Source organism: Xyrauchen texanus, chromosome 37 (assembly GCF_025860055.1).
Source record: "Xyrauchen texanus isolate HMW12.3.18 chromosome 37, RBS_HiC_50CHRs, whole genome shotgun sequence".
NCBI lineage: Eukaryota > Metazoa > Chordata > Actinopteri > Cypriniformes > Catostomidae > Xyrauchen > Xyrauchen texanus.
Window position 1 is genome coordinate 19,539,414 of NC_068312.1, and position 27,653 is coordinate 19,567,066.

Below are 27,653 nucleotides of genomic sequence, written 5' to 3' on the forward strand. Positions count from 1 at the left end.
AAATCTGTGGAGTGGTTAAAAAAAATTAGGTTTAATGACTTCAACCTAAGTGTATGTAAACTTCTGACTTCAAATGTGTGTGTGTGTGTGTGTGTGTGTGTGTGTGTGTGTGTGTGTGTGTGTGTGTGTGTGTGTGAGAAATACATATATATATTTCACCAAGCTATAAAGTTGGGAGACATGATGTACACTATGTGCTGAACAAGCACGTTTCTATATAGTTGTTCCATATTCCTTTTCTATGAATGCCCCTGCTTCAATTTAGAATCTTGATGATCTAATTTAAATAATCCATACTATGCATTGAAGTGAGGATACAAATATTTATGAATATTGACAATGATGAAAGATTTAGATAGTGATGATTGTTTTTATTTTACACCTAGAGGCCACTGTTATACTGTAGAAACAAGCCATTCTAATGGTATAAACCTCCACAGGATTCTACCAGATAAAATGAAAAAATATTGGAAACTATCGACCTAGATTTTTGCTGATAACCGATAGTTATATCGGTCTACTTCTACTTTTTAGCCATTTCCCATATTCAAAGAAAACACTGATCTTGAATCAGGTTTCATTCCCAGTCATTTACTAATTTCTCCCAGAGACCAGCAAATGTGTTCCAAAGGGCATAATGATGCAGTGTCATTCCAAACAGAATTTCTAATAACAGTGACTTAAAAAGTACATTTTGAGTGACCATTATTTTTGAGCACCACAACTTTCAGTCCTCCGAAGTCTATGGAGAGAATAAGGCATAGGAATGATCACTTCTGAATGGAATGCACCCCAGGTCTACAAACTATGTCACTGCAAACCTCTTTTTCACCCCATCAAATCACCCCTGCTCATCTCCAATTCACATGATCTCCTCCCCATCATCATCATCATTATTATCATCACCACCACCACCATCATCAATGCCTCTTTAACTTCTGTTAATGTCCCATTAGAATACATGACAGCAATCACACCTTCTGAATAAACAATAATGTCCAATAATCTACTCATAGATTAATCTACTCAGAAGTCCAATATTACAGACTAGGGGAACTTTTCTCAATTCCAGTATAGTTCAGATGGAACCAGGGTCAGAAATCAACTTTTCCATTAAGGAGCCATATTTGCCCCTGGAATTGATTTTAAGGGGCATATTTTACCGTTACAAGGGCAAGTTATTTCCAAACATTATAAAATGAATCTGTCATCCTTTTATGTAAAATACTTAAATAGAAACAATTAATTGAATTATATTAATAATTACAAAATTGCATGATCTCTACATTGCATAATGTGTAATATTACTGAAGCAAAATTGTATTCTCATTCATATATTTCCAAATATTTTGGCTATTAAATTAACATAGCCAACAAAACAAATGCACTGATACAGAGGAGGAGATGACAGCATGAAAAAACAATACAAACATTTACATTTCACAACGAACATTAGCCAGAGATATGATTCAAACACTTACGTGGTTAATGTTCTGTAAAATAATTATTGTATCATTTATAACATCAAGGCTTTTTAACACATCCATATATATATATATTTATTTTATATTATTATTAACTACATTATAGCACATGGTTACATTTTAATTTGTGATTTCTCAGACCAAATTAGCTTACTTAAAAACTTCCACCCCAAATGCAATTTTGTGAATGTTGGGTTCCTGATGGGACACAAGCAAAAAAACAGGCAACGGATCATTTATAAATATATATTTTTATGCATTTATTAAATTAATTATAAATTACCTACATGTACATATGCTATATTTATTTCAATATAAGTATTTCTGAAGTATTCTGAAGCATTTCATTTGTGTTCCACGGAGGAAAGAAAGTCATGCGAGTTTAGAACAATATGAGGGTGAATGAGTGATGACAACATTTTCATTTTTGGGTGAAATAACCCTTTAAAGTGTGTCATTAAGGAAGTACAGTAGCTTCCGGAGTTGATCTCAGTCTGACCAGTGCTATAGAGTGAGCTTTAAAAGGTGCTGACAGGGACTCAATAATAAGACACAACCCAGCAAGCCCTCAAATATGTGTCACGGGAGAAACGTTCACAAATGTACAGAAAAACAGATGCACAGTTTAACTCTTTTTCACTCCCACATACTCCCCTGCAGTATACTGATAACAAAACCCATCTATTACATAGTAAGGAAAGGTTCAGGACCTGAGCAGAATAAAAGGAAGCATATGTGAGGCTAGAGTTTGTGAAGCTCATCTGTTTTTTCCCTATGCTTTCTTTCCCCCTGACCATGAAATCATTTGCTGTCAGGATTGTATAGGATGAGGTCACATTATGAGTGCACTACATATGTAACATTAACACATGATTTATAACTACAATGAGGTCATCATAAGACTGTGGACCCTGCCTATTAAAAAGACACGTGACATAAGCCGAGACAACTCTGTGGTGTAGTGCTATGAAAAGTGGGGTTTTAACCTACAGACCTTGTGTAATTTAAGCAGCATTGAATCTTTCCTTCCAAACTTGTGTGCTGTTGTTTATTCCACTGAACACAAAAGGAGAATTTTGAAGAATTTTCACACAGGTCTTTTGATGACATACATATTGACTAAGTCTGTTATGGTCCAAAAAGAACAAAAACACCACAAAATACCATAAAAGTACTCCATATGACTTATAATGGCCAACCTGCACCAAAGATGTCACATTTGATTTAAGAGTTACAGCGCAGGAGAAGATTATCAGTGAATATTGACTTCAATTACAGTCTGTTCATCACACAAAGCTATTGTATTGCTTCAGAACTCGTGGATATACAGCACACAAGTAATATGACACAACCCTCTATATTGCAGGTAAATCAATTGCATATGCACCAAATTTCATGTTAGTTAACTAAAAATGTCTGTCTAGCCACAGGCTTATTAATTTACAGATTTCACTTGCCAGTGATTCATTCAGTTGTAACTAGGGATGTTAATGCTTAATCGATATTGCATTAATTGTCGTTATCAATTTGATCGATTAAGCTTATTGATCATTGATTAATTAATTTCAGAACAAATGCTTTTAGTAATCATGGCAGAAGATGATGATAAGGCGTAAAGGCTATACAGTCATCAACCTCTAGAGGGCGCTTCCACACTTCATGTCTTGATTTGTCCACATCAAAGAATACTTTTTTAACTTAATTTCAAATAAAAAAATAAGCCCAAATGTCTGAAATATCCCAAGAGACACAACCTTAAGTTTTGATGAGCTCAAATATGTATCTTCTAAACAAGTTATTATTAATAGTAATCGTTAACAATTTACAAATTTGTACTAAACAGTCCAAAGCCCTATTTAGACAGGATCAGTTTTCTATGGGGACGTTGCGAAATGTAATAATTACCAGAGCATTTCAGTAATTTTGATCCCGGAGAAGTATTACGGAGAAGTATTCCTGCGTCGGTAAAAGTTACCCAGTTACTAAAAAAAGTTACCTTCTATAAAACACTGTAATAATAACCCCTGGTAATAATTATCCTGTGTGAATTTAAATATTGGTAAAAAACAGGTAAATCTGACTTTGATGTTGGTAAAGTGGAGACTCCACAACTTCAGATGATTGCACTTGACTGAACATGTTTTACTCAAGCATTTTATTTTACTCAAGAATGTTTATTTACTCATGTACAAGAGAAATAAATGAGCATGTTTTCTTTTGGTTAGAATAATTTGAAAGGCAACCAAGTATGTGTTTTTTTTTTTTATGATTTGAGCAGAGTGAGTGCGGGAAATTGTCTCAAGCCCCACTTCTTGGAACATCTATTCTGAAGGGACAAATAAAATAATGTTAAGGGACTGCCTATATTTTTAATACAAGAGGGTATATGCTTACAAGCTTGTTAATGTTTCAAGTTCTGTTGTATTTAGCCAGATATTCCAATACATTTCTTCTAATAATAACAGATATATGATCATGTTGAATATTTGTTGAATAATATAGTTGAATAATAGTTGAATATAGTGTTGAATATTTCATGCATAATTTATCAGCACAGTATACATTTGTAATAGGTCAGTTATATATAACAGCATTTTGTAAATGCACTCTGTTTTTTATAGAGTTGATATATGTCCTAAATAACACTGAACTGAGAATATATTTAGAGGAAAATGCCAATACATGCATTTCTTAACATTACGCTACATGCACATATTATGCAGAGTTCTCAAACTACATTTTGCGGTATTAATGTTAATGAATAATAGATTGATTGTTAATTTCCACGACAATGATTGTGAAAATATGAATGCAAATTTACATTTATAGATGTAATGTGCCAAAGAAGGCTAGCACCAAGAAATTTTGATTAAAATGATGAAATGCTAAAAAAAAAAAACACTTAATAACATACTGTATACAGCCTATATTGTGTAAAGCCATAACTGAATGGCTGCAAGAGTAATTAAGAAAGGTACATTTTGCTTAATATCTTTATCAGTTTTTAGTTACATGTCATATCAAAAGTCTGGCAGGTAAAAAAATAAATAATAATTTAGCCAATTGCGATTCTTTCTCCAATATATACAGAAGGGTTGTATCATGGATTCCCTTTATCCTTTTTGTAGGTTGAGAGACATGGTCACTAACTGACTCATTGTATGGATAACAGCTGTGTGAAGATTCTTCAAAATTCTCATTTTGTGTTCCACAGTATCCAAGTTTGGAAGGAAGTACAGAGGATTAATAAAATAATGACTGACAAAAATTGCTCATAAAACTATTTTTTTCAACTTTTCAGTAACAAAGCTAAAAAAACTAAAATAATAAAAGGCCTCATTGCGCTTTGAATTGACTCCTGTGTCTATCTTTTTTGGATTTTTGTTCCTTCTATTTGGTAGTGTGTGTCTCAGTGGAGTTAGTGACGGGAGCACTGGGATTGAAGTATTTGTTCAGTCCTCTTCATCAGAGCGTGATGGGGGTCTTGGAGTTCTGCCCAGTGTAGTCGGCTGTTTGAGTAGCCTTGTGGATAGAGAGAGGTGCATTGTGGTGCTGCTTACTGTGGTGAAGATTTGAAATAATAAACAATATTTGTTTCTGTGTGTCAGTAAGGCTACCTTAGAGTAGAACCCAGCACAACCACTTTTCAAATTTTAAAAGAAATTGTTCGAAAAATTAGCAGCAGGCAGGGGCATCACCAGCCTGTCTTAAGCATGTTGAGTATCCCATCTCATTCTACAGTGCCCCCCAAAATGAAGAGCAATCACAATGGTAAAATGCAGCTCCTAAAATCACTTTGTTTTGCACTTCGTATGTTCTCTAAAATGCAACTCAAACTCATAAAACCTTCAAACACTTCAAAACAGCATCTTGCGCCATCAAAACAACATCTGTTGCCAATCTCCAAACTCAATAAAATTAGGCTAGTTTGGCTTTGTCTTAGCATCCTCCTTGCAATCACACCACATCTTTCCAAAAATCATCAAAAATATTCACTTCGTTCATTCTACAACATAAAGATATTTTTTAAAGGTGCTGGATATATCTTTGGGGAAAAGTTAGTCAATTTCTTTGCAACTAAGATTGCGTTCAGGCTGAACACGTTCCTGTGTTAAAAACTTGTTGCAACTCACTTAACAGAATGCTAGGTGTCTCGAGACATGTTTTTAAAAGTTCATTTTAAGCAGCCTAGTCTCATGAAATTTACGTGAACGTGACATAATTTTGCAATTCAAAATTGACATGGTGTATATCAGGTTTGGCGGCAGGTTTCAAGTGAAATGTCCAGCTGGGAGAACCAAAAGCACGTAAAATTGTGTCCTATTCAGACACGGTTTAAAGGTTAATTTTTGATTTTTTTTTTTTTTTTAAATACACCTCCCTAAAATAAAACTTTTGCCTGAACCTAACCATTAATATTTTAAAATATAAATGAGACACTTAAAATACATCCTTACCAAACTAATGCCTAAATTTAACCATTAGTTTTTTTAAATATATGTGAAGTTAAAAAAGACATCCTTACCTTGTCAATGCTTAAACCTAACCATTAGTGTTTTAAATGCAGAAGCGAAATGAAAAAGCAAATTTTCTGAAGCAATCACCACATTTCGTGCTGCTTTTATGACTGTCTCCGTTAAACAAGTGCGCGCATCCGCGTCAATCCAACCGATTGCAATGGAGACATGGAGTGCCATAATTTTGATTAAACTGTGCAACATCATACCGCGCTTTCAGTTTCAATGTAATCAATTGTGCAGCTTTCATAGATGTCTCAATGATGTCTCAGAAGTCAAAGTATGCTGGTTTTTAAAGTATTTTAGATGGTTTCACCTCATCATGTAAGCGCATGTAATATGAGCACAAGGATGAGACTTTTCAGCACGAGAGTGAATCTTTACTGCTTTTTCTGATGATTTAACTATATTAAAATGTATATAATTATGGAAATAATGTATAATAATGCTAAGGTTCCGGATATTTGATAGTCCTCCTGATGATAATGCCAAATGTATGATTTCACTAGTACATTTATGCTATGGCAAACATTAATTTACTGAATAAGTGTACACATATTTTTTTAAAGAATAGTTTATAACATCTAATTAGTGACAATACTATTTTTTAACTTACTGCATATGTATCTAACATAGTTATGTATTTTTCAGCTGGGCAAAATTATTAATATTTATATTCTGGTTTTACCATTGCCCCCTGCTGGGCTGATTTTTAGTCTCACTCCATCCCCAATGGATCATTTGACTCTTTAATGAACAGTAATTTATGTAAAAGTTTACAAGTAAACACAATGAACTGTTTTGCATATATCATGAAATTAATAATAATTAAAACTTAACTTTTCATGATTCAGGCTTTGTATTAAGTTTTGTATTTAAGTTTGATGCAGGGATTTATTTATTTTTTTATCCAATTAAAGATATAAAGATTAACCGATTATAAAAATAAGCGTTAGTTGCAGCCCTAGTTAGAATGCATATTTGGAAAGAGGCATATCCCCCAGGTGGGTGAGCAGAGCCATTTTTTATGAGTGAAGAAATCAGAGGCCCAAATAATTTGAATTTCATTATTAGGCACTTAGCTGATATAAGTTTGTGTTTTTATATTTTTTTAGATGTTTGCCTTCATGGATTTCAGTTATTCCGTTTTAGTGTTCAATAAAACTCCTAAATATTTGCTTGGAGATGTTTTTAGAGGTTTTTAGACACTTTGAGTAAAGAAGGGACAAAAGCTGTAACTTTTGCTTCCTTTGTAGGATCAACACAAAAACTTTGCCAGGTACTCTCGACATATTGGAGACAACAACAAAAAAGGTTTTTCTGACCTTCTTTTTTGCATCCTAAAACATGTTAAAGAAAATAATAAAAAACCTACTCGGACCTTGGCTGGATTGGTAATCTGGCATACCGGGCATTTTCCCGGTGGGCCGACATACTTTGGGGCCGATCAGGGGCGGAATGGCCATCAGGAGAACCGGGACTAAGCTGAAATGAGCCACAGTGTTACGCAGAATGGGCCACAAAATGGGACAGCGATATGCAGAAGGGGGCAAAGATATGCAGAAAAGGACAGCGTATTTCCATGTATGATTGATTACAATACTCAAGCAGCATCATCACAACATCCCTTCTCGTATGCATTCTAATAGCAAGGTTATTCCTTTTATAGTGATGTACAGCTTCTGAATATTGAATATGTTGAGATGAGTTTGAAGTGAATTTTATGTCGATGCATGTAACGTATCTAGCAATTGGAGATATTATTTTTTAATTTTTTTTTAAGTTAAGGACCCTGACAAAAATTAACCATGGTTTTACTATAGTAAAATTGTAGTAACCATGACTGTGGTCACCATGGTTTTCGGAGCAGAAATCATGGTTTTGGTACAATTAACCATGGTTTAATAACAGTAATACTGTAGTTTATATATATTGTAACAATGACAGTAACCACAAAAGTGTTTTCTATAAAATGAATTCATGCAATTAACCAAACTTGTTTTTTTCTTCCAAAGTTAAGAGCATTTATTCTGTTTAGCTTTTAGAAGGTAATTAAGTAAATAAACAACACACCTGTCTAAAAGCACTGCAGGAGACTTTAAAAAAAAGAGCAAGACCCAACACAACCGAAAAGCCTGTTAAGCGTATGTTTACATAGGAAAACAACTGAAAAACATCGAAGGACGTTTTGAACGGTCCTTTATCACACACTGCAAAAAAAAAAAAAAAAAAAAAAAAAGACACAATAATTTGTTAATAGTTTAAGCTTAAGACTTGGCAGTGTGCATGGCCTAGGCAGGCAGCGTTTTGGGCATCATACAGTACAGTGAAGCCCAACAAGTGCTGTCTATGTAGACAGCTCACTAGGTTTTGAAACACAGTCCGTGTATGTTTATCAGGTAAATTGAATGAGTACGTTATAGCTGTCTTAATTCAGACTGAAAACTGCCAACGGTAATGTGTTTCTCAGATCATTCTAATAGATCAAATATACCGATTAAAAACAATTTCACGAACATGATTCAGCAGGGGTTGACTGACTAGTTTTGTTTCTTAGCTAGCAAACATCTACTCTTGCAAATGTGACAGGTCTCTCACAGTCGTCTGAACAGTTTACTATTTAGCCAAACACAAAAGAAATGTACACTTCTTATATTCGTGGCATGCCCTATCAACAATGTTGTCCAGTCTTTTTCACAGCATGGGTGTAAGTTTACAGGCTAACCGCTAATGCTAACAGGATGGATGGGAGGTATAATAAACGTCTTATTAATTACCTCGGCTCCCTCCTTTGGGTCTGTATAAGCGTCTGTCAGGACAGATGGTCTTTTTGGTAGCGTTCAATGGTCGAAAACAGCGGGTATTCCGGAATTCAGGCATATGTTGCATCGTTTCTAAGGTGCAGATGGCCGTCTCATGCTACACGGATGGTTGGCCACTACAAACGCAGAGCGTCTGACAGACCACAGACATGCACACATTAGATCAGACCCCCTCACTCACTAACTAATTCAGCCCGCCTACCAGATGTTTCTTCTGTATTTTCCAACCCCTTATTTCGGTTTGAACATTACAACATGACATATTAATTGTGAAGCTTTGAACACACTGCCAACATGTAACTTAAATTTAGGGCTGCGCCGATGTAGAATTTTTTGCAGATACCGATAACTGACACAATCCACACATTTGTCCTGATCAACCTCTGGGCGGCGCCATGATGATTCTAATTGCCTGTTCTCTGTTTCTGATCTCGAAACACAATGTAAAAACCTACCGATGTGTTTATTTGGACTAAAAATGAATTTCAGGCTCAACTTGTGCAGAGTCATATCAACTCAAAGTAGCTAGTCAATGTTACTAACCTTAGACCATATTATTACTTTTCAATAATTACATTAATGATTTTATATTGAGTTAAAAACACATTTTTAAAAGTGTCAATTATATCAGCCTATCATTAACTACTGTATTTAATTCTGAAGCAATTCATTGTAAAATGAGTTATTTACACATAAACACAGATAAGCCATGCTTTAAAACCACCAACCTAATATTGTGTAGGGTCCCCTTGTGCGGGCAAAACAGTGCTAACTCACATCTCAGAATAGCATTCTGAGATTATATTCTTCTCACCACAATTGTACAGAGCGGTTATCTGATTTACCGTAAACTTGGTCAGTTTGAACCAATCTGGCCATTCTCTGTTGACCTCTCTCATTTCCGTCCACAGAACTGCCATTCACTGGATTTATTTTTTATTTTTGTGTGTGTGTGTGTGTGTGTGTGTGTGTGTTTTTGGCACCATTCGGAGTAAATTGTAGAGACTGTTGTGTATGAAAATCCCAGGAGATCAGCAGTTACAGAAATACTCAAACCAGCCCATCTGGCGCCAACAATCATCCATGCGAATATCTAATCAGCCAATTGTGTGGCAGAAGTGCAATGCATGAAATCATGCAGATGTGGGTCAGGAGCTTCTGTTAATGTTCACATCAACCATCAGAATGGGTAAAAATGTGATCCACTTGAATGACATCATTAACAACTACCGGTAAACATAGGCCTATTGTAAGGCAAAAAAACACTCTTTTTTAAAACACACTCTCTTAAAAATATCTTATAAGACAAATGACCAGTACTAATAGTATAGTAATTATAAGTGGTGAAAGTGAACCAAATCATAGAAAACTACTCTTCAAATAATCTAAATAGTAAAGACACAGTTAAATATTGGCCCACAAGTCAGAATGTCAACTAACTTCAACTTTATTAATCTACTTTGTACAGAATCATATTATTGCCATAATTGATGTAGCATGTCTACCATACAAGTTTAAGATTGTGCAGTATCAATATTGTCCAGTAAAAGTAATAAATTAAGATTATTATGTCAGCAATTGTGCTCCTATGAGGGGAAAGACAGCTGAACACAAACCATTGTGTCATAATGTCTTCTGGGGAATAATGCCTTCTTTTTGAGGCAAGTTGAATGTACGGCTTTGGGTCATATAAACAGACAGAACACTCAGTGGCTCTATGGAAACAAATGTTATTTATTGTGATCCATCTCCTTAACCCACACTGTGCAATACAGAATTTTTCCTCATCATGGAGGCTCATTTTTTAAATTGCAGCCAGGACTATTATCATCTGTACAGCAAGTAACAGACCAATCAAAAGAGAGAAAAACAGAGAAATGGCTCTATAGTAGCTGAGACACATTGATAGAAAGGAATAGCAGTTTCCAGAACATATTAAAATATCTGCATTTGAATTTACTGCATCTGCAAGTTTTTGAAAACAATTACTTTGAAGGGATAGTTCAACCATTCTGTCTAGCATCTCCTTTTGTTATCCACAGAATAAAGAAAGTCATATGGGGTTGGAATGAATGAGTAAGGTGAGTAAATGATGACAGAGGTTTCATTTTTGGGTGAACTAACCCTTTAAAAGGCAATAATCAACAAAATAAAAGGTTTGTTTCAGTTTCCTAACTGTAAAAGAAATACACAACCTTAAAGAATCAGTGATACAATGTGAACTTTTAGACAGTAACAAAAGAGATCTCTGAGAAAAATCTAAAAGAAAAATAACAAGTCATAAATCAACATGCCTGCATGTTACTTGACATATAATGATATACAACTTCTCATATGTTCTGAACATAAAACTGATAGCTGTACACACACACACACACACTTGGAATAATGTACAGATTTTGCTCTTATATGGAAAGAAATTGTTACTTTTATTCACTTGGCATTCAAGTGATCACAATATATAGTCAGGACATTGATAATGAAATTGATAAAAAAATTCAGAACTTAAACTACTAAAAAGATTTCTCATCAAAATTCCTCCACATACAGCAATTACATCTTTGCAGATCCTTGCCATTCTAGCTGTCAGTTTGTCCAGATACTCAGGTGACATTTCACCCCACACTTCCTGTAGCACTTGCCATAGATGTGGCTATCATGTCGGGCACTTCTCATGCACCTTACAGTCTAGCTGATCCCACAAAAGTTCAATGGGGTTAAGATCCATAAAACTCTTTTCCAATTATCTGTTGTCCAATGTCTGTGTTTCTTTGCCCACTCTAACATTTTTGTTTCTCCGTTTCAAAAGTGGCCTTTTCTTTGCGGTTCTTCCCGTAAGGCCTGCACCCCTGAGTCTTCTCTTTACTGTTGTACATGAAACTGGTGTTGAGCAGGTATAATTCAATGAAGCTGACAGTTGAGGACATGTGAGGCATCTATTTCTCAAACTAGAGACTCTGATGTACTTATCCTCTTGTTTAGTTTTACGTCTGGCCTTCCACATCTCTTTCTGCCCTTGTTAGAAACAGTTTTCTTTGTCTTTTAAGACTGTAGTGTACACCTTAGTGAACGAAATCTTCAGTTTTTTGGCAATTTCAAGCATTGTAAAGCCTTCATTCCTCAAAACAATTATTAACTGACGAGTCTCTAGAGAAAGATGTTTCTTTTTTGCCATTTAAGACCTAATATTGCCATAAGACATGCCAGTCTATTGCATACTGTGGCAACTCAAAAACTAAAGACAAAGACAATGTTAAGCTTCATTTAAAGAAACAAATAGCTTTCAGCAGTGTTTGATATAATGGCAAGTGATTTTCTAGGACCAAATTAGCAATTTAGAATGTAGTATAAGGTTTTGGAGTGATGGCTTTTGGAAATGGGGCCTGTCTAGATTTGATCAAAAATTACCTTTTTCAAATAGTGATGGTGCTGTTTTTTACATCACCATCACTCATTTTACATGACTATACTTTGTGATCAGTTGAATGCCACTTTGGTGAATTAAAACCCCAATTCCCTCCGAAACAGCAAAATCTGTACATTATTCCAAACTTTTGGCCGCCTGTGTTTGATATATATATATATATATATATATATATATATATATATATATCCCTCAAACAAATACGTTATTTTTTTCTCTCACTCACTCACTCACTCACACTCTCTCTCTCTCTCTCTCTCTCTCTCTCTCACACACACACACACACACACACACTCGAAGTCAGAAATTTACATACACTTACATACTGAGGTCATTAAAAAAATTTTTTAACCACTCTACAGATTTCATTTTAGCAAACTATATCTACTTTGTGCAGGATACAAGTTATTTTTCCAACAATTGTTTACAGACAGATTGTTTTGTTTTTAATCGACTATATCACAATTCCAGTGGGACAGAAGTTTACATACACTAAGTTTACTGTGCCTTTAAGCAGCTTGGAAAACTCTTTGCTTGACATCATGGGAAAATCAAAAGAAATCAGTCAAGACCTCCACAAGTCTGGTTCATTCTTGGGAGCAATTTCCACATGCCTGAATGTACCACGTTCATCTGTACAAACAATAGTATGCAACTATAAGCACCATGGGACCACGCAGCCATCATACCGCTCAGGATGGAGACGCAGTCTGTCTCGTAGAGATGCACGTAGATTGGTGTGAAAAGTGAAAATCAATCCTAAAACAACAGCAAAGGACCTTGAGAAGATGCTGGATAAAACAAGTAGTCAAGTATCTATATCCTCAGTAAAAATGAGTCCTATATCGACATAACATGAAAGGCTGCCCAGCAAGGAAGACACTGCTCCAAACCATTGACTTGAACTGTTTGGTCATAATGATCATTGTTATGTTTGGAGGAAAAATGGTGAGGCTTGTAAGCCGAAGAACACCATCCCAACCGTGAAGCATGGGGGTGGCAGCATCATGTTGTGGGGTTGCTTTGCAGCAGGAGGGACAGGTGCACTTCATAAAATAGATGGCATCATGAGGAAGGAAATGTATGTGGATATATTGAAGCAACATCTCAAGACATCAGCCAAGAAGTTGAAGCTCGGTCGCAAATTGGTCTTCCAAATGGACAATGACCCCAAGCATACCTCCAAAGTTGTGGCAAAATGGCTTAAGGACAACAAAGTCAAGGTATTGGAGCAGGCATCACAAAGCCCTGACATCAATCCGATAGAAAATTTGTGGGCATAACTGAAAAAGTGTGTGCAAGCAAGGAGGCCTACAAACCTGACTCAGTTTCACCAGTTCTGTCTGGAGGAATGGGCCAAAATTCCAGCAACTTATTGTGAGAAGCTTGTGGAAGGCTACCCAAAACATTTAACCCAAGTTAAACAATTTAAAGGTAATGCTACCAATTACTAACAAATTGTACATAAACTTCTTACCCACTGGGAATGGGATGAAAGAAATAAAAGCTGAAATAAATAATTCTCTCAACGAATAGAAGTAGTGATCCTAACTGACTTAGACAGGGAATGTTTTCTAAGGGGCATATAAACTTCTGACTTCAACTGTGTATATATTTCAGGGTCTAAAATAGATACTTTAACATCACAAATTGGTTGAATTATTAAGTTGCTTTTTTTCTCAATAAGTCGGTGTATACTGAGCACAGTCAAAGAGAGCACATACATTTTTGTAGCATTGCCATATGGCACAAACCTATGTAACATCTTGCTTGAACAGTACATAGTTTAGCAGAAATATTACTCTGATGGAGAACTCCTATGTCCATTTTAATATATTATTCTTTAATATATTATGATAGAGAACTCTTCAATTTAATATATTAAGTCCAACAGTTACAGTCAAGCATGTACAGATAATCAGTGACACCTTCATAGGCAAATTGTATAAAGGTGTTAAAACTATGACTATTTTTATGGTATGTGAATTTTAAACAAGTTTTCAAATTTGGAACGTTCTGAAAATAATGTGTTATTGTCCTATAATATCATGCGATGTAACCCTCAAAAATACACTGTATAATTTTGTAGCTTGTTTTAATATAGGCTGATTGATCCAAAATAAATTGGATTTATGTGGCATAAAACCATGAGGAACGGTAGAACTGTAATTGTGCTGTATATATTCTCTGTTTGTTTATAACACACTGCTAGCTACATGCATGGGTCTCTTTGATAAATTACTGGCATTGAACATCATTACAATATTGGTTAAAGAATCTCACATTTGAATTCTCTGCATTGTGTTTTTTATTCATCAGAGAAGGTTGTTTAAATTTTGTCCTCCTTGCCATTTGTGTGTGTCAGATGTTCCGTAGCCCTCACCAAAGGAAGACATAAATCATAGGTGAGGAAAATGTCAGATCAAATAAAATGGTCATGGAAACCTGGAATGTGGAATTCTTTATAAATCCACAGAGCATGAAAGGAACAAGATATATATAAAAAAAATGCAAGGGTAACATTCACTAGATACAGTGAAAATAAACCATATCAACTGCACATTGACTGTAACTTTTAAGTGCTTGAAACAGAGAGTCCATGAGAAGATATCTGGCTTGTCATCCTCCATTATCTATTACTCCACCTTAATCATATCAATTAAACGGAAAGCTACAAACTCAATTGGGAATTCGCTGGGAACAGTTCTGAGATAAGAAAGGTGCGCTTGAAATATCTCAGTAAGTTGTTGGCGCTCTCTACTGGTCACATGATGAATCACTTCGGTCCCAGGCCATTCAAAATCCTAATGCACCGGAGCAGACCACTCACAAATAATGCCCTTCCCTTACACCTCAGTAGAGAAGAGCATACTCTGCCGTTTACTGTCTGGAGTAGGGATTGCCTCCAACTGAAGGAAATACAGTAATACCTGGACCTACAGGAATGGAGAAAAACAAACTGACTAGCAGAAACACATTCTGATAGCATTTCAGATCCAACACAGTAACTCTAGAATCGTAACTCTGGTATTCTAGAACTATAATTTATTTGCTTCATGGGCTTTACCTGAGACATAACCTCAAGAGACCAGCTGTCACTCATAGAAATGGGCTGTGTGGGATTGGCTGGGATTTTACTGTCCTTCTCAGAGGGTCGAAGGAGGGTGGGACCAAACACTGTGGCGAGATTGTGGAAGGACATTTTGTTGACGATCTCATTCTCAGCCACCCTGAGGCGGAACAAGGAAGAGCATTCCAGTCAATGTGAAGGTGGAACAAAGTCTATTTGACTCTTAGAAAGTTATTAAAAGAATAGAAGTAAAACACCTCTTCAGATGGTCCAGCAAAAACAGGAAAGTCAGCAGGTTGGGTTCAGGAAGTGAGAGCAGCAAGTTGAGCATACAGCTTTCCTTTGCCACACTGTCAGACAAAGCTGGAGAGAAGAAAAAAAGGAGCTGATTAGTGTGAGCTTAAAAGGAATAGAAAAATGAAAATTATGTCATAGTTTACACACACACACACACACACACACACACACACACACACACACACACACACACACACACACACACGTTTGGTTTCCATGTTTTATGGGGACTTTCCATAGACATAATGGTTTTTATACTGTACAAACTTTATATTCTATCCCCTAAACCTAACCCTACCCCTAAACCTAAACCTCACAGAAAATTTTCTGCATTTTTACATTTTCAAAAAACATAATTTAGTATGATTTATAAGCTGTTTTCCTCATGGGGACCGACAAAATGTCCCCACAAGGTCAAACATTTCGGGTTTTACTATCCTTATGGGGACATTTGGTCCCCACAAAGTGATAAATACACGCTCACACATACACACACACACACATTATTTCAAACTGTTATGACTTTCTTTTTTTCTTATGTGGAGTGAATATCTGTCTTTTCAATACAACGGCAGAGTAAAGTGCCTCACTTTAAAGCTTAAAAAAGGACACTAAATTGTAAAAGTAGTTCACGCAACTCATGTCATATTTCAAGTCTTATGAAGGCATACGATGGGTTTTAGTGATAAATGATGCGAAATGGAAGTCATTTTCCAGTGAAAATCTTGACGTGCATTGTACTAAACAACCACTGCGAATGAGTTTCTCTTATAGCGTTCGTAAACACATCAAGATTTTTCACAACAAAAATAACTTTTGATTTTGACTGAATTGTGAAAACCTATTGCATGCATTTAGATGATAAGGCATGCAATAACATTTAGCAATATGAATCGTATGGTCTACATTTATGATACTTTGCAGTCCTTTTTAAGTTTTAAATTGAGGCAATATTCACTGCCATTGTATTGAATAAACGGACCGTATTCCACGTAAGAAAGTCATACAGGTTCGGAACGGCATGGGGTTGAATAAATGATGACAGAATTTTCATATTTAGGTTTATTCATCAACTTGTGAAAAAAACAACAACATGATTGCTGAAAAACACTCAACAGACCGATGCCTTCAGAGAAATTTGCGTAGAGTTCATCTGTAAAAAGGGGCTCAGGAAGCTCTCTGAAGTAGAGCTTTAGTGTTCCAGCAATGGCATTCACGTCCATTTCGCTCATCATAACTGATACATCTTTGTTATCTGTGGATCACAAAAAAAGAATACCAATTTCTAGCCATATCTCTACAAATTATGGACTGGTTACAGTCCATAGGTAGTGTGTTGGAATACTCACTGGCATCAAAGGCAGCTTTCAGGGCCTGGATGTCAGTGGCAACCCCAGAGACTCGATAGATGCCAACTTCCTCCATCCCTCTGCGCTCAATCTCCTCTACACACTGTCTCACAATAAGAGGCACTTTAGAGTGCTCCCGTCTAAAAGTAACAAACACACAGAAAAAGACGAGTGAACAACCAGTGTCTGGAAAATAAACTTTTCTGTATTAAAAATTACAATTCTGTCATCATTCACTCACTCTCATGTTGTTGCAAACCCATATGTCTTTCTTCAACGGGAAACAAAAGATGTTTGGCATAATGTTGGTCTCAGTCACCATTCACTTTCAATGCATTTTTTCCCCATACAATGATAGTGAATGATGACTGAGCCTGAACATTCTTCCTAATATTTCCTTTTGTGTTCTATTAAAGTCACATAATTTATTCAGATTTGCAACAACATAAGGGTGAGTAAATAATGAAAGAATTTTCATTTGAGCGTGAAATATCCCTTTAAAGCTGTAAATTCTATTACCACTGAACATTATAGGAAATTTTGTATAACCACATTGTGAATTCAGAAGCTTTTTTAAAATGCATTTCCAATAATAATAATAATAATAATAACAATAACACAAATCTAATTGATGCCTACTATTATTTAAAGAAATCTTTTTTGGAAAACTTTGGAAAAAAAAACCATTCTTACAACCAATATTTAAACCTACATCTGCATTATCCCGACACAGCATTCTAATATCCAAATATAAACATTATAAATGATACCACCTGAGAAAAAGAACATTCTGTCGAGCTTAACACCCTCCCAAAAACCAGCTGCGAAGTTTAAATCAAACATTACAAGTGGGAAATATTTCACCCATATGTATTGCTGTTATAATATAAAAAATGCATATCTGAGAGTTAAATTCCAAAATCCACACTCCTGATTTAAACGCATACGAGGGAATCTCTTAGCAAATCTTGCCCTTAATAAACATTTTTTTTCTCTTTCCTCAGAAAGTCCATGATGGAGTTAGTTTCTGCTTTGCTTTCTGCTTTATGACATGTGAAAGCCTTCTGGAGTAGGGCCCTTTTCCTTCCCATTGTGGGCCTATAAAAACACTCTCAAAGAAGGGTCCCTGTGTCCTGTGAGTTATGAGAAATATGGCTGACATGTGACTGCTGTAGCTCTTGGAGTGATAGATGTGTTGCATGACTGATTTCCAGATGATATATTGAATCACACCTGACTTTTTGACAGCAAGCACAATTAAAATGGGCATTGACCAAAGAGAAGAGATAAAAAAATGGAAGGCATATGCTCATGAAACATTTAACAATGTCCCTGTGGTGAAGAATTTGTCTGTCCTATCAACAGTGCAGTAAGTTCATTCTTAAGGGGAAATTTAGTTTTGGGCATGATACATAAAATATAACAAGAATGAAATATACAAAATAAAACCTGGAATAAAAATCAGACCATGGCTTGACAACTTTACAACAAGTACATTTTGTGTGTGGTGGTAATGTCTTTAGATGGGACTTTCAAACACAAATTACATTCCTTATTATATGGCTCTCTGGAAATACTAGATTCTGATAGGTCAATGGTGCCATACAGTGGTCAAATATTGCTCTGTACCAACCTAACATCTGGGGATTTATAGGTATCGGACCGCACATCTGGTTCTGCCATATCTCCTGCTTCTTTGCTCACTGTGTGATCTCTACAAGTAAGCTAATAAAATAATTTAAACTCAAATCAATGTTTCATGTGCATTTATTCATTTATTTATTTGTCAAATAATCTCAGTCATAAATCAGAAGTCATTTTTACAAAGTAAACACCTACAGAACTCAAACAGATGCAAACCTGAGGTTGATTTCAGCTGTTCAGAGATTTGTTTTCTTCTCAAATTACAATTTAAACACAAATCAATGTTTTATGTCCATGTATTCATTTATTTGGTTAGTAGCCATGTAATAAGCAGGATAATGTGCAGTCAGTCGGTTGTTATCACAAAATAAACCCATGCAGGTTGATACAAGTCCTGATAACCCTGTTGGAGATTATTGTGCCATAACAACCAGCTGACAGTTCATTATCCCTTACTTAATTTAATGTGGATCATTTAGTAATCAGACCTAATAAACAAACTCTATGATGATGACATAAAAAGTGGCTTAAAAATTTGTCAAAAGAAATTAAGGAGAAACTATTCAAATACATCCTTTGAAATTAGGAGTGATTAAATAAAATCTTTAAAATCATCCTAGAGGACAGAACAGTTCCCCTAATTGAAGATTCACCCATATATAGATAGACTGATCTATAGTTTGACTCACTTTGTGACTGCCCCGATTTTAACCCCAAACACCCCGGACTGCTTCCTGGAGGGCATTCTCTTCAGACTGAACTCTCTGCTTGTAAACCGCATAGACAGCTTGACCTCAGTCTGGACAGAGTGAAGAAGTTTCATCTTACTAAAACATCTCACTGATATGAACAAAACATAAAATAATCAAGAATGAAATCACTGTTTGCCATCAGCTTAATATTAAGCCACATGACTCTGATAATCCATTATTGTTTTTAACTTTGGTAAATCATGATGGCAGGCAAATTATTGCCATCAGAAATATTGATTAGAGGATGTTGGTGGATTTAATCTATAATGTTTTTCTATTCATGACATACAGTGTATTGTATGTGCTTTGCATGCGGCTTTGTCAATATAGCATATCTTACAATGTTCTGAAAAGACAAAGCATCATTAGTTCTTATCCATATCCTAGAGATGAATACAAATCGAAATCCATTTTCCTGCCCTATTCAAATGCAGATGACTTTATGAACACATAAAACTGTTTCTTTATTAGTAATGTTATTATAATATTTAAGGATGAGCCACACTGACCCCATTCATGCTGATTACTGTCTTCTGCCAGTCTTTACCCTGCAGCGATTGAGGATCCAGCTGTGAAAATAGAAACAAATGTCAATCAAGAGGATAATCCTTATCTGACCATGACCTAAACTCACCGTCACCTGCTAAAAATGGAAACTCTATGAAAACAGCACTGGAAAGCATTACATTTCCAAAATAATTAACAAATGAGCGGTTCCAGGTCTAATGAAGATAGATGCCCAGACAAAAAGTACATGGATAATACTGATGCATGAATAAATTCTTAACTGTGATGCAGAGGAAATGCTCACTTTTATAAATATCAAAACGTCTACAGAATCCAAAAACTGTAAGATTGAATCCTGTCCATCTTCCAGTCTTATGCTCAGTTTTACATAATGTCCATATGGTAAGTTGTTTGTTCCAGTCCAATGACAGAATCTATTTAAATCATCTTGTTAATACCAGGCTGTCAGTGTGTATTATTGTGGTCAGCTATGAGTGTTGTGACAACATAATTTTTAAGCTTGCAGCCAAATCAAAGTCCTGTATTGTTTTGGCTTTCCATTCAAAATGTATAAAATGCTTATAAATTGGACTTATTCTACAATATTTTAATAAAAAAAGATGTTGACCACTACACCAGCATTTGGTGAAAAGACAGTTTGTGAATTTTCTGGGAATCAAACAGCAGTTGTACCATAGTAAACTCCACACATAGTAAATTCAAAAAGTGTTGTTTAGCATAAAACATGTTGAAGTTCAGTGGACAGGTGGTCAATTTATTAAGTGATGAGCTGTATCCTCAAACAGCAGTTTATTCACATCCAAGTCTCCTCCATAGACATCCATTAAAAAAACAAAAGGCCTCGTGTCCTCGCCAATGTACCGCCCACATTTATTGGTTTAAATCTAGCCGATGATCAGAGGCAATTATTTCATGTCAAAAGAGGAAAATGCATCTGACAATTAGCCTAAAAGATGTGCGGTGTGTGAAAGAAAATGTTTCGTGTGAAATTACTTTGAAGTGGGTGACAATGATGAAAGAAATGCAGTTTGTAAGCTTTGGACTACTAGAATTTAATGAGGTAGAACTAATTTGATAACTCACCTTACAGGTCAATCTTTACCATTTTAAAGGAATATTGTAGGATCAATACAAGTTAAGCTCAATTGACAGCATTTGTGACACTGTTGATTACCACAAACATGTATTCCAACTTGTCCCTCCTTTTCTTTAAAAAAATAAAAAACAACAATTGAGTTTACAGTGAGACACTTTCAATGGAAGTGAATGGGGCCAATTTTTGGAGGGTTTAACAAGGCAGAAATTTGAAGCTTATAATTTTATAAAAGTACTTACATTAATTCTTCTGTTAAAACGCATGTATTATTAACTCGATAAGTTTACATTTTCATTTTTACAGTCATTTTCGGGTTTGTTGACATTACATCATCATGGCAACAAAGTTGTAAAATTGGCTATAACTTCACACAGAAAAGGTTAGTGCGTGATTTCATCACACTAAAATTATATTTACACACATACTGTTTATGTATTGTGGCTATACTTTTGAAACAGTGACTATTTTAACGTTTAGAAATGGTCTCTCCTTCACTTCCATTGTAAGTGCCTAACTGGAACCCAGATTTCTGCTTTTTGTAAAGAAAAGGAGGCGCAAGTCAAAATAAATCTTTGTGGTAATCAACATTATGCCATAAATGCTATCGATTGAGCTTAACTTGTATTGAACCCGCAATATTCCTTTAAAGTGAGCCTAACAAGAGTCTGTTCAGAATTCATTCAAGGTGACTTAAGCTTGTTAATGTGACTGATTTGTTTACAACTGAGACCAGTTACTCTGAAATATGGGAAAACATGTTGAGACAGAGAGAATACAGTTATTATTTACATTTCTTTCGAAGCGGTTTAATTAATTATCAGTGTTTTGATTATTAATCCAAAAATAAATGCCAAACTATTGGTATCGACATGTTATTCTAAATAATGAGATATTATATCAGCACACACATTTTGTATTGATGCATTGCTAATGCATATGTGAGTATTGACCAATCATACAATTAACCATATGCATCCTACAATGTCAATCAAACCACAATCTTCAGATCAAAGAAACTGATTCTTGAAGTACTGTGATGGGTGTAAACACATCACCATAACATCTAAATCCCTCCCTGGCTACTTAATGTTAATCTCAAATAAAATTTTCCCGTTAAGATTCACCTTCTGTCTTAGGAGAGTATTGCGAACTCTACCCCAGAGTCGAGCCCCAGTGCTGGCACGCCTCCCTGTGTCCACCTCCTCTTCATCTTCCTCCTGCTTGTCTTCCTCTTCCACTGCACAGCTGCCACTGAACTCTTCCTTCATCAGTTTATTGCTCACAGCCTTATTCACTGCACTATAGCGGTGATCACAATTCTGATTTTGGATCAAGTCTTTATTGCCTGTCTCGGTCATGATCTTCAGAAGGTGGTCAACTGCCACTCTCACACTTATTGGATGCAAAGCAGGAACAGCACAGGTATAGTAAACCCTCTCTTCTCACAGAACCACAGTCAAATTCAGATCTTCAAGCACAATGGTCAGCTGACTTTCCATGTTATTTTGAAAGTGTCGGTATCTGCTGGTACATCCGTGCTCACGTTTGTCCTCTCTTGCTCAGATGGTTTGGTTAAAACCTTGTTGTATCTACCACCTTCCCTGATCTATTCTTGAGCACACAAACACACACACACACACACACACACACACACACAGATCCCTTGACAGCGCTTTCCCACAGATGGGAGCTCTGGGATTAACTCCTGAGAATCTCCACCCACCTGATTACAGTGCAGTGTGGCAGCAGAACTACTGAAAATGTATTGAAGACAAAGAGTTTTGCTTGTATTTTTCCTTGAAATCTTCACTGAAGGGCAAAGGTGATGGTGGCACTTCCAAAGTTTAGAACAAATTATGTTGTTCTAATCATCATCATTTGCGTCATGTTGACTTTGAAATAGCCAGCTGAATAGTTGAAGCTTGTTCACTCTGTAAACACTTGTTTAATTTGGCCCTTTGCCATGTTTTGCATTTATTAACAGCTCCTGAATTGATCCTCTATACAACCTGTTGCCAACGCAGAATTGTGCATGGTTGCCATGGCAACACAGGGTCATGTGACCATGAGAAAAGCTTTTGCATGCTCATCCAAACTCTCACTCCTCCCCTCTGCAGAATCACACCTGCCCCTCTGAGACTCTGTCAGCATGTCATGTCCCACTTTCAATCATTTGGAGCTCTTCCAAGCCGTCCACAACTCTGATGACAATCCTTATAGTACAGTCCCTGTAATCCCTCTCAACAACAAACTCCTTGGCTGACCCACCATTTTATTTCTCTGGGGACACCACATATGGTTTAAGCAACATGATAGCTTTGACCTGTTCATTGCATTTGACTTTGAAGAATTTAAATGTTGCTTGGTTTATCCTATGTTCTGTTAGTAACCACTGGTGAAATTCTGCAAGCTGTTTACCCTCTCAAAGCTCTTTGGCAATTTTGAATATCATATAGTTAAGATACACCTGCATTTCCAGGGAAGGTACTTGGCCTTCATACCAAAGGAAGAGAAGCTGATGATCATAATGATGGGTGGATTCATGACTAAATGAGAAGTCATACCTGGATCTGTCCCTTGGCCATGAGGCGATCCATGTTCTCCCCATCATCCCTGTTCTGTTTGAGCTTACTGTAGCACAGGAGCCTGAGGGTCTGAGAGCCCTCCAGCTCAATTTCAAACTCCTGTGAAGAGACACAATTCACACTTGCATAATAACCTCTTTCCATACTTACAGCTGCAGTATGTTTTGGAACCAATTTCATTTGCATGCATGTATTATGTAATACTACATCTGCCTGAATAAATGTGTTAAAATTAAGGTTCTTCTGCAGGCAACTATGTGCTGAGGATTGGCTGCAGTTCTAACCTCATTCCAATTCGGCTCTGTGGTGTCTCTGTACACACGAGTCTTGGCTTTGTTCACAAAGTAGCCGAAAGAATCAACTTCTAAGGTACAATACAGATCTGAGGAGAGAAAGAACAGACAGTGTATTGGTTTCATAGGAAGCCATTATTGATATTCATCAAGTCAGTTTAACATCATGTGTGGCATCATGATTACAAGAAGTCATACATGGAGTTATACTCCATACATGGAATAAGTTTCTGGAGGATAGTAGTTACATATCAAATAAGGCAGGTTTTAGCCAGAAAGCTTTTTAAACTTCTGCATTTCAAATCAAATCAAATCACTTTATTGTCACACTACCATGTACACAAGTGCAACAGTAGGTGAAAGTCTTGTGTGCAGTTCTGAGCAACATAGCGGTCATGACAGTGACGAGACATATACCAATTTCAATAAACAACATATTTACACAACACAATTTACATATCAAATGTACACATACTTGCACAACACAATAATAATATACAATGTACAGTAAACAATACACACAAAATAGAATACACATACAATAAAAAAATAAGAGTATATAAAAATATATATATTTACAGTAGTTATATTGTGGAGAATATATTTGACAGTCCAGGGTGAGATAATAAAATTAATAAAGTGCAGTGCTGATTATTGATCGTGAGAGATCAAGTAGTAGTCTGATTGCTTGGGGGAAGAAGCTGTCATGTAGTCGGCTGGTGTGGGTCCATTTAAAGGATAGTTCATTCAAAATTAAACTTTATATCATTTGCCACCACCATGAAGTTGTTCTTAACATGCATTACTTCTCTCTTAATTGAACGCAAAAAGATATGTAAGGCAGACTTTTTGGGAGTTACAACCTCAAGATCCATTCACACTGCCAGCGACAGAGTGACAAAGAGACACATTCCCATTCATTTTCATTAAAAGCAGAGTGACTTCCAGTGATATGACAAAACTGAGAAAAGTTTAACTTTATACAAATGACGAGCGACGTTCTGGAGCGACAGCTAATGAGAGAGAAGGCAGTGGAGCTCACGTCACCCATCTGCAGGGAGTATGAGATACTGGAGGCAAATGCAGGCAAGACAGAGGAGAGGTTAAAAGTTGCTGTGAGCGATTTCAATGTTCTATATAATATGTCAGTGACCACATACATGGATATGGGCTCGTAAAAATTATGCGTGGAAAACTGTGTCGCCATTCTGAATGATTTTGTTCATAAAATGATGCATTGAGCACTGCTGCAGGTTATATTAAATGGTCTCCCCTGCAGAATGTTCATTTTTAGAGGCAAGAGAACAGATACATTTTGCCAATAGTATCACCTCTAATCAGCATTTCAAAAGCTACTATGGCCAGATGTGCAGTCCTCCATTAACTTAAGAGCATTAACCTAATCACACTGCAATGTTATGATATCGAAACACTTTTACTCTAATTCATCATTTGACAAACAATATATTTTAATGCTTGTATTACAGACTCGCCTACATTTACACAATTATTCCAGCATGATTATCTTGTGCGGTAGCTCGCCTAAAAAGTGTTGGACTTGAACTTCGTAAGACCGTGGTTTGAGCCCAGCCAAGCACAAAAGCTGATGTGTGTGACAAAAGTGTCATAAGAGCGACTCAAAATTATGTGTTGCTTCAGAAAATGTGCTTTTCATATAAAATTTCTTTTTAGGACACTATCTGTTAGGTTTAGGTTAAATATGTCCATGTTGTTTACCTCTTATTTGCTTTAAGGGCACTTTTGGTTGGGTTTAGGTTAAAGTTTCAGAAGGGTATATTAAAGGTCAGGAAGGTATATTTTACACTTCAAAACTGGCATCTTACAATTACATATAAACCCTCTTCTGATTATAACACCATTTCACCATTTTTTTAGCACTCCCAGCTGGACATTTCACTGGCAATTTGCAGCAAAATGTGTAATTTCGTTTTGCAAAAATGTTGCCACAGTAACATAATTTTCAAAGATAAGGCTGGTCCCTAACATTCAGCCATATATCCTAATTTCATTTTTGGGTGAACTATTTTTACAAGAAAGTTTGTATTGGAGAAAGGGGGTGCTAGAGGATGAAAAAGATAGACAGAATGAGTGAGAATAATGGGAGAGTTCAGAAAGAAGGTACACAGTGTTTTCAGTTAATCCAAGCCATCCTACAGCTGCTCACAGACAGAGAGAACTCCTGCTGTCTGTCTGCCCAACAACAGCAGTGAGCAGGTCAGGAGTTTTTATGCATGAGTGCACATATTAGGGAGGCATTCAATAATTTAATGATTACTGTGAGCCGGATTTCATCCCATCTAATTGCAACTGGTGAAAAACACTGTGCTACATTTTCATTAACTAGGTGATATGTCCTGTGCCAGACAACTTACTCAAGCTTTGTTTCAGGCCTGATCCAGAATGAACAATCACATTCAGAAAGCCGTAAAGCCCTGTGGATTCATCATCTATAAAGAAAGTAAACAATATCCAAATTGAGAGACAAAAACCACAAATTTCAGATACAGCAGACAGAAGTAAATGCAAAATAGAACACAAATCACAGCAGAACAATGAGTAAAGAAAATGAACATGTTCTGACATATTTATTTGGTCATAAAGTATCAAAGTATCATGTGCACTTACCTTCTTTATTGATTGTCAGTGGAATAGAATGAACTGTCTGGAGCTTCACGCAGGAGTTGGTGAGCATTTGCAACTCCAATGAAGTCAAAGAGAAACTCTTGTAACCTGGAAGAGTAAATCCATCAACTGAGTGAAAAGAACATGATCTTCTAGAAACTCATATAAACTGAGAACATCAAACATCTGTTTTCGCACTAAAGGAAAAGAGTGGTTTACGGAGTCAGTTTTTTTTTTTTCGTGGAATGGTCGAAGGTTTTAGTGAGGAATAGTGGTTTACACTTTTTCTGCTGCTCCCGAAAGGTCTCCCTCCATTCTTCTCGCTCATAATCGGATGAGATCAGGAATGTGTAGCCCTGAACAAACATAAGAAATAAGAATGTTTGCCAAAAGTTTTGTTTTTTCTCAAATTCATCATTTTCAAAATATGTGCATCAAAACAAGGAGGGCACTGTATGCTTTCATTGTATGGAAAAGAGCAGCTCATAGATTCTTCAAAGCTTCTCCTTGTGTGTTCCACAGAGGAAAGAAAGTCATATGGGTTTGGAACATCAGGAGGGTTAATAAATTACATTAACTCATGATTTTTAATTTGGGTGAATTTTCATTGTTCAGAACATTAACACATTTATAATCATCTTTGCAATGGTATCAGTGTCATAATAAATTACAATAACAGTGTAACTGGCTCATATTATGGCCGTGTGTAGCATGTTAGTGCATTAGCATCATGAATTCATAATGCAAACAATAAAAATTACACATTTCTACTGCATTTATATTACTTTAAATCATCATCAAATTGTTAAAACATCTTCTTTTACTGACCTCATATGAATTCTACTCAGAATGATGCATAGTCATTCTGAGTAGGTTTTACATGTAGCATCCTCATATTTAAATGTACTTCTAAAAGGCTTCCACATTGGTGTGGTGGCTGTCTGAATATTCGGAAACAGTATACCATTGTTCGGCTGTTTAGAACTTCTTTTTAAGTCTGAACGAAGGATGAAGAACTTCTACAGAAGTATATAGAGGCCTTAAAGTGTCCTCCACCAATTTTGTTTACATTTTCATTGATTTTCCAAGCTGTTTGAATATTGGTACATCTTTAGCCTAAAGAATTATTTCACCACAGAACTGTTAAGC

General features: G+C 36.0%; 2 protein-coding genes across 3 annotated transcripts in view; both read right to left on the bottom strand.

Moving 5' to 3' along the window:
* LOC127631226 (cytospin-A-like) overlaps window positions 1–8,979 on the bottom strand; it is a 45,765-nt gene extending 36,786 nt beyond the window's left edge. For both annotated transcript variants that reach the window (XM_052109290.1, XM_052109289.1), the window contains exon 1: window positions 8,779–8,979. The gene's annotated coding sequence lies outside the window, so the exon portion shown is untranslated. The remainder of the gene's footprint in view (window positions 1–8,778) is intronic.
* A 1,567-nt stretch (window positions 8,980–10,546) lies between these two features.
* The window catches only part of LOC127630746 (breakpoint cluster region protein-like), a 74,199-nt gene continuing 57,092 nt past the window's right edge, over window positions 10,547–27,653 (bottom strand). The window contains exons 12-23 of the mRNA XM_052108489.1: window positions 26,785–26,860; window positions 26,508–26,612; window positions 26,255–26,329; window positions 23,853–23,950; window positions 23,548–23,667; window positions 19,869–19,928; window positions 19,297–19,406; window positions 16,964–17,103; window positions 16,735–16,869; window positions 15,575–15,680; window positions 15,315–15,477; window positions 10,547–15,183 (exon numbers count right to left, since the gene is read on the bottom strand). Of these exons, the coding sequence (XP_051964449.1) occupies window positions 15,094–15,183; window positions 15,315–15,477; window positions 15,575–15,680; window positions 16,735–16,869; window positions 16,964–17,103; window positions 19,297–19,406; window positions 19,869–19,928; window positions 23,548–23,667; window positions 23,853–23,950; window positions 26,255–26,329; window positions 26,508–26,612; window positions 26,785–26,860 (1,278 nt within the window). The 3' untranslated portion in view covers window positions 10,547–15,093. The remainder of the gene's footprint in view (window positions 15,184–15,314; window positions 15,478–15,574; window positions 15,681–16,734; window positions 16,870–16,963; window positions 17,104–19,296; window positions 19,407–19,868; window positions 19,929–23,547; window positions 23,668–23,852; window positions 23,951–26,254; window positions 26,330–26,507; window positions 26,613–26,784; window positions 26,861–27,653) is intronic.